Source organism: Paramisgurnus dabryanus, chromosome 3 (genome assembly GCF_030506205.2).
Source record: "Paramisgurnus dabryanus chromosome 3, PD_genome_1.1, whole genome shotgun sequence".
Taxonomy (NCBI): Eukaryota; Metazoa; Chordata; class Actinopteri; order Cypriniformes; family Cobitidae; genus Paramisgurnus; species Paramisgurnus dabryanus.
In genome coordinates, this window is record NC_133339.1 from 20,264,114 (window position 1) to 20,276,693 (window position 12,580).

Below are 12,580 nucleotides of genomic sequence, written 5' to 3' on the forward strand. Positions count from 1 at the left end.
CCCCAGGAAACGCAAGGCTTTTTGCAAACCAAAGGTTAAATACAACCTTGAGCTGTCATGCAATGTTTTCCCATGTGTTTTTGTTCATGTTCGTGGTTGATATTTTTTTCTGGGTTTGTTTGAACAGGTGGAGTTTGTGTCTTACGTGTTTCATGGGGAACAGGCTCGCTGGCGCCCCCTCAACCTGGAACTGATACTGCAGCGGTGCAGTGAGGTGCAGCACTGGGTCGCCACGGAGATCCTGCAGTGCCAGTCGCTACCAAAGAGGATACAGCTGCTGCGCAAGTTCATAAAGATTGCAGCCTTGTGAGTGTGTTTTTAAAAGCGGCTTATTCACATATTGCATTGACGTCAGAACTGCCAACACGTTTGCATATGACACTTAGTTATATCAGCACCTGATATATTCGATATTAGGCAGCGTGATGGGGTGGTGTTAATTATTTCAGATGTGATGTGATTTGTCGATTATAGAGGTCATGTACATGTAGAAATTATGTATTTAAGGTACACAAGCGTGAGAGTGCAACATTTGTAAAAGAAAAAAATGTAAACTTTTAAAATAAGGTTTTATTCATAAGCATTCGTTAAAGGAGTAGTTCACTCCAAAAAATGGGGGCCATTGACTTTTTATAATAGGAATAAAAAATTACTATGGTTGGTAACTCAATAGGGACCATTTTGGGTAACTTATTTCTTTAATGCATTAGCTAACATAAGCAGTATGTTTACAGCATTTATTCATCTCCGTTAATGTTATTTAATACCAAAATAGCACTCAAAAAATGCCACTTCAGTTAAATATATATATTAAGTATGTGATACATTTCCACATAATATTAATTAATATTAATACATTAATAAGTATCTAATCATGTTTGTTGGATGCAACTAAACTTTTTACGTTGATCAAATGTAATAATCTTACGTGGACATTTGCCACTTAATTAAAATTAGGGCTGTCAAAAGATTAATCGCGATTAATCGCATCCAACATAAAAGTTTGTGTTTACATAGCATATGTGTGTGTACTGTGTATAAATATTATGTATATATAAATACACACATTCATGTATATATTTAAGAAATATTTGCATTTAAATACTGTATATACATTTCTATAATTTATATTATATATAAATATAAATATTTTATATATAAATATAAAATTTTTTTCTTAAATATATACATGATTGGGTGTGTTTTTATATATAAATAATAATTATACACAGTACACACACATATGTTATGTAAACACAAACTTTTATTTTGGATGCGATTAATCGCGATTAATCTTTTGACAGCCCTAAATACATTCAAATGATGACGCATTTGTTTATTGATTTTTATTTGTTTTGTCATGTTTATTGATTGTGTTGTTACTGCTGTTAACTTTGCATTTAGAAAATGTATTAGTAAATGAACATTAACATTAATTAAGATAAAAAAAATGCTTCAGAATTATGTTGTTGGTGCAAAACTTAACTAATCTAATGAGTTTGTAGGAAAAAAAAAGTGTGGAATGGCTGCTGTAATGTTAGAGAAAAGAAACCTGTTTGTTAAATTTATTAAACCAAGTACTGTTTGCATTATTTAATTTTTGTGTGTGTGTGTTTTGTTTCAGATGTAAACAGCAGCAGGATCTGCTGTCTTTTCTGGCTTTGGTTTTGGGTTTGGATAATCCTGCAGTCAGTCGCCTACGCTTGACCTGGGAAGTGAGTGCATTTGTTTTTTTTCTCAGTCTTCAGTCTTTCGCTGTTTTTTTCTCTTCTGCACTCAAACAGTTTTAGCACCTTGGCCTACACGCTGTTCTTCAGAAGCGTTGAGTGTTATTCTTGGCAGGAGGCTATTAGCAGTTGTCATGGTAACAGATCTGAATTGACAGTGCTTTCAAAAGAAAATACTTACATATCCAACTTACATAATACTGTTTTTTTGACTAGTTGTGATGTATATATTTTTTCGATATGTGCAAGTAAAGAGAATGTGCATGCAGCTTGGTTGTATTATCACACAGTAAATCCTGAAAGGGTGATCAACTTTGTATCATCGTAATGGGATTTATTTGCGATAACAACTGGCTGGATGTACATTGTCCCGCTTATTACACAGCTAATAAATAAATGGATCAGAAATAATATTGTGCTTTATTTTATTAGCTCATTTGTAAGAATTGCAAACCTTCTATGACGAAAACAAAACAGTTTCCTAGCATTTTATGCCAAGAATCATTCAAACAAGTTTAAGGTTGAAACGAGATGTACATGCATTTGGTTTTAAAATTGTAAATAAATCTCACATACAGAAGTATGCAAAAGCCACCACCACCACTCTTGTTGCTTTAGAAGTTTTAATGTCCATACATATTTTTTTTCAATCTACTTTATTAAGATACAACAGAAAATACAGGAAATGTCTACAACAACAACAAAAAAATTCTGGGCTAAATGTCTTCTTTAGGCATCGTCGGTGTTTAGTGTGACTTCTCTTGGCACTAAACACATATTTAGCAGAATTAAGTGAAAAGACTCATTTCTTTCAAATTAGGATTTAATTTTATTTAGGTTTAAGAGATCCGCAGTTTCCTGCTATTGCTCAAGTGGAAGGGGAGTTTACCCTTAACACATCAGTTTGCATTTTTATACAGTTTTTAATGCTATACACACATTTTCTGTATTTTCTGGATGTATACTATTAAAGAGACTGAGAAACAATTATACATGATCAATCACTATAACATTGCAAAAACAACAAATATAATTCTGGCATGGCAGTACTAAGACTTTAGAAAAGTACTGTATGTGACCCTGAACCTGAGGGTGCAAAAAAATCACCTTTAAAGTTGTCCAGTTGAAGTCTATAGCAACACGTATTACTAACGATAAATACATTTATATATATATTTACGGTAGAAAATGTACGAATTATCTTCATGGAACATGACCTTAATTTAATATCCTAATGATTTTTGGCGTTTAATAAAAATTTAATTTTAAGTCATACAATGTTTTGTTGGCTATTGATACAAATGGATTTGTGATCCTGGGTGACATATGTTATTATTAATTATGCATATTTCTATTGTATTTATTTGTAAGTATTAAACTGCACCTTTTAAGATGTCTCGCAGTACCCAGATGAGACTGTCCCTGTGTCCCAATTCGCCTACCGTCCGTTTGTAATAGTATTTGAAATAAGAAGTAATATGTCCCAAATTGCAATATGTTGAAATGAGCATCCTTACCGGGATGGTCTACTATTTCAGAAGAAAATTCGAATTGCATATCAATCCACAACAGCTGATATTACCCATAACTCATTGCGAGAGGGAGGAGTTTAGTGATGTTGCACTAAATTAACAAATAAATCAGCCATGCTTCTTCGGAGCAGTAAATATGTTAGGGGCCTAATATAAGTAGATGAATTGAGACTTAGCATGTGTTAACCGGTTTCTGGCGGTTATTATCTGGGAATAAATGATACAACCCCAGAATGTCGCCACTGGCCAATCAGATTCAAGCATTCCAGAATGTAATTAGATGTTATAAAAGTAAAATGTGTTGTCTCTTAATTGTATGTGTGTGTATTTTGACAGGGTTTGCCAGGAAAGTTTCGGAAGCAGTTTCAGCAGTTCGAGAGCATTGCGGTAAGAGCTTAACCTCTTGAATATCTCCGTCGTTGCTCTTTTCATCTCAGTTGATACGCGTGAGATTTGATGGACAACAGTTAGACACTTTTGCTTAGGTCTCCTGTCTCTCAGATTTGTCTTACATCTCTTAATAGTTTCATAGACACACCAAAGTCTGCAATCAAAACTCTGAGATTGCAATATGAATTCATTTATCATCAACTTCTTCATGGAGCAAATTGTCTGGACGATGCTAATAATTTTATTGTATTATGTATACTCTACTGTTTCCAAGCAATATGTCAGTCTCATGTGTGCCTAATTTTTACATTTGTGAGAAATGCCCAAGACCTTAGTTAATAAAACATGACAGAGGACTCTATTAAGTCTTCTGTGCTCAACCTCTGAGCAATAAAATTGTCCTGTGAAAATTGGTTATGATGATGATCATCATGTTTGTATTTGATACAGGACCCATCCAGGAACCACAAGTCATACAGAGACCTTCTAGCAAGCCTGAGAGCTCCTCTCATACCTTTCACTCCACTGCTGCTAAAAGGTAAGAATTCACCTGGAAACAATATATCATTGAGGTACTATGGTTGAGAGTCCAGATTTATAGTATCCTAACCTCACCTAAACTTGTTCACCTTATTACATCTAAAGCAAAGTGTGATTTAGACACAATTTATTGGTTGTTTAAATAATGAGGACACTTAAAATATTTGTACCATATTTGTGGGAAGTTTAAAAATTTGCTTTTACAAATAAAGCCAAATCTACAGACACGCACGCGCACACACGATAAAGGACTAAACTTCCAATCTCTCCAGCTGCTATCCATATGTGTTCACGCATAAAGTTTTCCTCCTGCCGTGGCGGTTTGATTTAAAGTCAATGTGAAAAGCTTTGCCTCATTAATTAACATCACTTTCTTCTACAGCTTCTGTATAGAGAACTGTGGACCCTCACAGGGCTAAACGCACACCTGGAGCAACATAAATGCATTCTTTCGTGTGTGCTTTTCAGTCAACAATGTCTGCATATAATAAAAAAGTTTTAATGAATAGAAGCAGCACGCTGCTACAGTGGTGTCTTGCTGAGGATCTCAAAGCGACTTTCATAAACAGTGAACTATAAAATACAGGGGATATTGGCGCACACAGACCTTTTGTCTTACATTGTTCTGTAGCATAAGTGTGTGTTTGTCCAAAGTTTTCAAAGTTGGCCTCATCAGATTTTATGTCCATCAGTTGGAAAGAAAAATCGGTAACACTTTACTTGAAGGGGCGTTCATAAGACCGACATGACACCTCTGAGATCATGACACGTGAAGAGGATTTTTATGCACATTTATGACAATTGTCATTTAAATGTCATTTTTAACAATTGTTTGAATTCTCTTTGTTATGACAACTTGACATTAACCAATATACATTATAACTTGTCATAAATCTGTCATAAACAATGTCAACATATTATACTTCACTTTATGGATGTGCACAATAGATTAAAAAACTGACAACTAACAGAACTCCTTACATAGAGAAACAAACAAAAAAACATTTAATCAATTTAATTTAATGTAATTAACTTTGCAGCAATATGGATGCTGCATGGCTTAACCCATTATTGTACTGTTTTCATTTAACTTGAGGTGAATCTGTCTCCAAATGCAATAAAATATAATTTTATCAATTTTAATTATTATTATTATTATTGAATGATTAATTGTATTTGTTAAACACATGGAGGAAACTTAAAAAAACATGAACTGAAGAATATTCATGATGTTGTTATAAAACTATATGACAGAGTATTAACACTTAATGACAAATTCAGTTTGTATCACTGGTAAAAAGTGGTCAGTTATGTTGTCTTGGTAATGTCAAGTTGTCATGACAATTTATGATGTATTGGTTAATGTCAAGTTGTCATAACAAAGACATCTCAAACAATGTAAACTTTGCATTAAAAATTACATAATTGAACGAATGACACTTAATGACAGTTGTCATGTCATGATTATAAATGTGTCATGTCAGTCTTACAAACACCCATTCAAGTAAAATGTTGCCGAAAAATCACGTGACCCTGGACCAGAAAACCAGTTATAAGGAGCACGGGCATATATAAAGAGTTTGGTTTCAAAACGAGATAACTCGTTTTTTTATCTTGTTTTTTGATTGTGCATTTCAATTAATATAAATCAAACAAATTAGCGTCGCACACCTGAAGTCAATAGATAGGTGCGTAGGATAAGACGACAAAAAGTCTCAAAATGTACAAAGAACAATTCCCGCACACTATCTGCTTGCTGAAAAAATGTATTTAATGAAAGTTGCGTTGCAACGTTTCGATCAACTGATCTTCATCAGGCAACATGCCTGATGAAGATCAGTTGATCGAAACGTTGCAACGCAACTTTCATTAAATACATTTTTTCAGCAAGCAGATAGTGTGCGGGAATTGTTCTTTGTATAATTAATATAAATCAAACTGCAGTTGGTTTGTTTTGATTTAAGCTAGAAAATATAGCAAAGTAGCACAATAAAACACAACAAAAATATATAATAATAATATAATAATAAACATGTTTTGACAGACCTTTTAAAAACTGAGTTATCTCATTTTGGAAACTCTTAATTTATAGAAATATCGGTCAAAATTATTGATTTTTTATTTGATAAAAAAAAACATTAGGATATTAGTAAAGATTGTGTTCAATAAAGATATTTTTTCTTTTTACTACCGTAAAATAGCAAAAATGAATTTAACATTAGTAATATGTGTTGCTAAGGACTTCATATGGACATTTAAAGGCGATTTTTTTTTCTTCAAAATTTCATTTTTTTTCACCCTCAGATTCCAGATTTTAAATCGTTGTATCTCGACCAAATATTGTCCTATCCTAACAATCCATACATCAATAGAGAGCTCATGGTTCAGTTTGAGATGTATAAATCTCAATCTTCATCTTTTTTTGTAGAAATAGACCCCCATCTGACATGTGTGTCATATTTGTGTTCATATTTGTCAGATGTTAATACATAAAAACAACTGAAAACTCCATTAAAAAGCTGTGAGCTATGAACATCTGAGCATATTTATCATTGTACCTGCATTCCCATACTGTACCCTGCTGTCTGCTCATCCACTTGTACACACACACATACATTCATATATAGACGGTTTCATCGGACGCACGTGATACACGTCTGGATCCGAACCTTACTTCCGGTTTGGTTTTTTTTTATGGTCTGACTAGTTACTAAACTGATCTCTTGAACGAATGCCTCGTCGAAAATAACAAATGTTTTGGTTTCCTAGGTAATCTATTTGTTGTTTTTTTGCTTGTTATATAAATATACTACGTTTAAAGAACTTTGTTGTTATTTATTCTTAGCGGAGTTTACCGGAAGTTACGTGCGGACCGCGACAGCCGCTTGTTTATGTTGTAACTGCTGAAACGGTCTATAGGAAGCTGACATATTCTCCATTCATCTGCTTTCTCTCTCAAGTCTGTAGTCTTTTGCCTTTATTGTCTTGTAGTTGTCCATGACTCAAGACTACAAAACTCACTGGCCTCAAAGCCAAGCATCTAAATCATGAAAAACACATGACTCAAAAATGACCACAAGAAATTAGCAATTAGTTTTATATCTATTATAAAATGTGAAACCTTCATGATGAACCAGCATTTAAATGATTGACATGGCATTTGACGCTTTCACTTTGAGGGGTTTTTTTACCTGTCGCACGAGCTGTCTGTCTCAGGTACAGATTGATCACGGATCATGACTTGATGACTGTTCTCTTTCTTCGCTTTCTGTTTTCTCATGTAAACGTCAAGCTTCAGTTTAGTTGTGCAATGAAGATGCCTCGCTGAATGAATGATGGCATGATGACATACCATTGCATAACCGTTCCTTCATTATGCATTCTCTCTCTGTCTCTCCAGATTTGACCTTCCTCCATGAGAGCTGTAAGACTTTCCATGGGGAACTGGTTAATTTTGAAAAAATGGTGAGTTGGCAAACAATGATGTGCTCCAACACACACTTTCGCATGCATACATATATACACACACCATTTAACCAAGCTGTCATAGACTGTTTAAGCCTAACCATATCTATATAATAATGTTATGTTTTGGTATGTTTTTAACCATTTAAAAATTGATAATTTTATCTTTAAGTGCATACCATTTTTGTAACTACCAAAGATTTACCATAGACTATTGTTACTTAATTGTGTAATCCTACACCATTAATGGAAGGAGTGTCATTCAATTTTTTCTCCATCTTGCTTCCTCAGCACAAAGTGGCCGAGATGGTTCGAAGCATCAGGCGGTTTAGGAGCAGTCAGCTAGGTATGTACACACAAATACACCTATCTATGTGTTTACAGACAGACAGACAGATATAGACCTGTCAAAAAGAATTAGTGCAGGAGTTGAGCATGTCTCCACCTGCCAATGTAGCATACCTACATACACACACACACCTGTCTAAGTGGATTAATTCATTGAGACGGCTGCTCCACCCTGACACAGCCCATCTGTTCAGGACAGCACAGCCCTCGGGCGGCCACGTGCTACAGGGCGTCGCTTCAAAACAAAGCATGCGTTTACACACGCAAGCATGCAGCAGCAGCTGGGGGATCCTTCAAAACATTTACTTATTATAAACACAGCCACATGTTTGAGATCTTTAACCTCCATTGTTTAGGAACCTGGACCAGGAGGGTTAATAACTTTTTACATTCAAATTTTTACAATAACACTATTTCAAGAAACAAGTCATTTTATGACTGCTTCTAAAATAATCTCAGTCATAGTTACTGCTAACTGTTTATGTAGTGTCCTAAAGATGGTGAACTAAATATAAATTTCATATCTGAAAATACAGAACAGTATATCACATACATGTGTTGATTTTCTCAGCAACAATGCAATTTAATAAACTTGACTGACAGAGAGTTTCCTGAGATTTTTCCTCTAATGTTTGAGAACTGACTGGGTGAAGATGTAGTTTGTTTTACCTCCCTTAAACTCATCATCTCTCTTTCTGCTTCCCTTTTCCTGCTTTGCCCAAAACATTCATGCCTATGAATAGTGATTGAGTCAAAATAAGATTATTATTATATAGAAACTTACTTTAGTTTCGTCATGTTTTTTTAATTTTTTTTTTTATTATAAGTGCCTACATACAACAGATAGTTAAGTAGTAAACAACGAAAACATAACAGACAACAAAAACAACAATTGTGACAATGATTTGTTCTGCTCAATGATATAGAAAATAAATGAATAATAAATTAAACGGAAATATAGATGATAATATTGTTATGAAGCAATGATAATAAGCAAAATAATAATAATAAGACAAAAAAATAGTAATAATAATTTAAACAGATAATAATACATATTTGGGTAGTATTAATAATAATAATAATAATAAATATAATATCATGTATATAATGTCATAATAGTATTTACAATAATAATGGTAATACCAATGATAATTCTAGGGATTGTTATGGTTTTAGGATAGTTTTTTTTCCCTAATCCCATTATAATAACTTAATAATAATAAATAATAAACAATGATTATTATTAATGATTATTATTAATAGTAATGATCATTATCAATAGCAATAACAGTAACAATACTGAAAACAATCAATATAATATTATATAAAATGATGGTGATGATATTAACATTTTGTAAAAAACAGCGATAGTATTAGTATTATCACTAATAATAATAATAATAATAATACCAACAACTACATTAACAACATCAATAGCACACATACCCAACACATAACACACCAATCCAAACTTCTGTATCAGTGTTTGTTTCTTTTTCTTCTTTTTGATTCATGATAAAATGATTAATTGTATATGTAAATATGTCCAAGCTAAGGTGGTGCATTAAAAGAAAGATGCGGTGCATCAAAATCAGCATGTGGTGCATTAAAATCAAGGGTGGTATGTGTTGGGTACTAGATTTAGTTATATGTATGTATTTTAATTTTGTTTATTTAATTTTGTTTTATAATATTTAAATCGCTACTTATACAACATAAAAATATCAATAGTTTCGTCATGTTTTTATAAGCTAACTCAATCGTATGGCACCACCTGGACTTTTGTATGCAGCTGTGCGTGCACACGTCAGTGCAACTGCTGCGGCGCTTTTACAAGCGTGACTTAACGTCATAAAAAAACTACATTGCATTGTAACAAACATAACTACATTGCATATAGATCTGATTATCTTTTTAAATGAATACATTAGATAACTGCAAAAATTAAAACTTGAGATTTACACTGGGTCACGTGCCCCAGTAAAAGGGGTCTAGCGACCCCCCTGAGCTGGACCTACATCAGTAAAAATTTTACTACTTAATTATTTACATTAATTCATTTAGCCACGAGGCAGCAAGGCAACAAGTCAGCTGCCTTAGCTTTCGGACGCAGCCAACGTCTGTTGGAATCCACATTTCCTAGAAATGACACAAACACATCACAGTCTCCATGGCGTTTTGCAAGGTTGCAAAGTCCTGACTCGGTTCCCACCCACACAGTCACTGATTTGTCTTTTGCATAGTCTGCCGCCAAGCCTTTAGAGGTTGTCTGTACTATCCCGCCTTGACAAATCTGTTTGTTTTAGGTCTTTATCATTTAACCCCCCCAGACAGCAAACAACTCCACTGACTTTGGCGCAGATCCGGTCCGCAGTCGTCTGCTGTCTGATTAGTAAATAATAAAGCAAAATTCATTCAATTGAATTAAATTAAATTTTATTTATATAACGCTTTTCACAATTGTTTAATTGTTTCAAAGCAGCTTTACATTAATAAATGCAGGAAAAAACACAAATCTTAAAACATAAACAGCAGAATACAGCGGTTAAGATTAACCATACTTGGTTGAAAAAAACCCTGGGAGAAAAACCCTGTGGGAGAAAAGTCCTAGGAGGGGGAAAAACCCTTGGGAGAGAGCCAGACATAGCTGATTCTATAGAGGAAATATTATATAATAGGTAAGATTTTTAAAAATGTTATGTTAATGTGTATATATAAATATATGTATATATGTGTATATATACACTAATAAGTAGATTAAACTAAAAGCCGAAGCTGAAAGAGTCGAGACATATGTTGATAAAATTTTTAACCTATAGGTGTGTATACGCATTCACTACACCAGCCTGAAAGATGTAGTTTTAGTGTGATTTGAGCTAAGAAAGTATGATACCATTGGCTCATTTTATTTCAGATTTAATATAGAAACCGTAATAAAGTACACATGAGCTGTACTTGTTTGTATCTAAATTAAAACAGCTGCCTAGGGGTGTCACCAAGATGCACGCCGAGTGAATCAACTTTCCTTTAAGGGTTTTTTTTCAATTCTTCAACTATTATTTAGGAAGACTAGAGTCATCTCAGTTTTTGAAGTGACTCACTAAGAAAATAACCCCCTTTGGATATTATTTTGTCATTTTTTTGAGCTCTTTGTTCTTTTGTTTAGTTGCTGTGCAGTGACGTCAGCGTGTTGAAGTCGAGCAGCAGGTCTCTGTGTGTCAGGCCGCTTATTTTCCCGTCTTTCGTTCTGAATGAGACCTGTAATTATCGGGGCTCGTTCTCTTCCCATCCACCTGAGTGGATTGCCCTCCATTAGAGGAACTGATGCCCAGCCAAGCACGCTGGACTTTTTTTAGCCTAATGCACACAAGTAGCCATTAAAAAAGCGGAGGTTCATTTAGATGGCCCTTATCGTTGTGCATTTGAAACTCTTTTATGAGATAATATTTATCTCGACATTTGTCAGTCTGGTGTGGCGTTCTATTTGTAACAGTGTTACATTTGCAATGACATTTCTGCAGGACCAGAGGGCATCAATTTAGATTTAAATTGTAGCCGGTGACATTTCTGAGACCAAGTGTTGCTCTTTCTGTTAGTGTTTACTTCAGATCTGGCATGAACTTTGTGGGAGTTGTTGGACTTAATGACTGTGTAATGCTCTTCATGCTGTCAGAGGATGGATGAGCATAAACCTGGTCTCGGTTTTGTGATTTATTTGATACTTATTTGTAGCAAATCTTTTAGCAAAAGTTGTTTTGGCAAGAGTATAATGTAACTTCTGCTATGCTTCTCAATTTTATTTAAAAGAATAAAAAACCTCGTAAATGTCTCATGTAGAGATTTCAGTGTCATAAACTGTATTCAGATTTGGCAAGATAACAGACTCCAAGACCCAATTATATCAGCAATGCTATCCATATTATATATAGAATAATGAGTATCTGTTAGGTTTCCTGCACTATGAAAGTACAACTTTTTTTAGATCTGCATTAACCTGCGCAGCAGCCGTCTTACAAGCAGAACTTGATTGACAGCTGAATCTGATGCAGAGGCGTGGTGACACCTTTTTCTTAAGATCAGAGAGCACCGTGTGCAGCTATTCATAGCTACTCAAAAGAGGTGTTTTCTTTCCTGTCACCTCTCTCTGTCTTTCTCTCTGCATTTCAATTTTCCATATAAGTGTGCTAACTAGGCATGACAAAACTGTACATTTGTAGCGCCAAAGCATTTGCAGCAGGGCTGTGTGTGAAATATTGAAAAAAAGTAAAAAATAAAACAAAGTATGTAGTGCAAAATTAAAAGTGAGATAGTAAGTTATGGAAATAAAATAAAAGATTAAGAACTCTCTCTCTCTCTCTTAGCTCTTCCACTCCACCTTGTGGTCAACAAAATTATTACCATGGGTTATTAATTTCAGATACTCAGTAGCATAGTTGAATGTTGTAAATACACTAACTAAATGAAATTGTTGAAAGAATCATTAAAAATATGAAATCTTTAAACAGTGTAATTTTACAAGACTTTTTAAAGATGTCAAATAAATCTTTGGTGTCCCCAGAGTACGTATTTGATGTTTTA

The 12,580-nt window shown here is 34.0% G+C and overlaps 1 protein-coding gene across 1 annotated transcript in view; it reads left to right on the plus strand.

Annotated features, from left to right (window-relative positions):
* Positions 1 to 12,580, plus strand: part of rapgefl1 (Rap guanine nucleotide exchange factor (GEF)-like 1) — a 43,113-nt gene that overhangs the window by 27,322 nt on the left and 3,211 nt on the right. The window contains exons 9-14 of the mRNA XM_065252770.2: positions 128 to 306; positions 1,625 to 1,715; positions 3,596 to 3,646; positions 4,100 to 4,187; positions 7,590 to 7,654; positions 7,946 to 8,000. Of these exons, the coding sequence (XP_065108842.1) occupies positions 128 to 306; positions 1,625 to 1,715; positions 3,596 to 3,646; positions 4,100 to 4,187; positions 7,590 to 7,654; positions 7,946 to 8,000 (529 nt within the window). The remainder of the gene's footprint in view (positions 1 to 127; positions 307 to 1,624; positions 1,716 to 3,595; positions 3,647 to 4,099; positions 4,188 to 7,589; positions 7,655 to 7,945; positions 8,001 to 12,580) is intronic.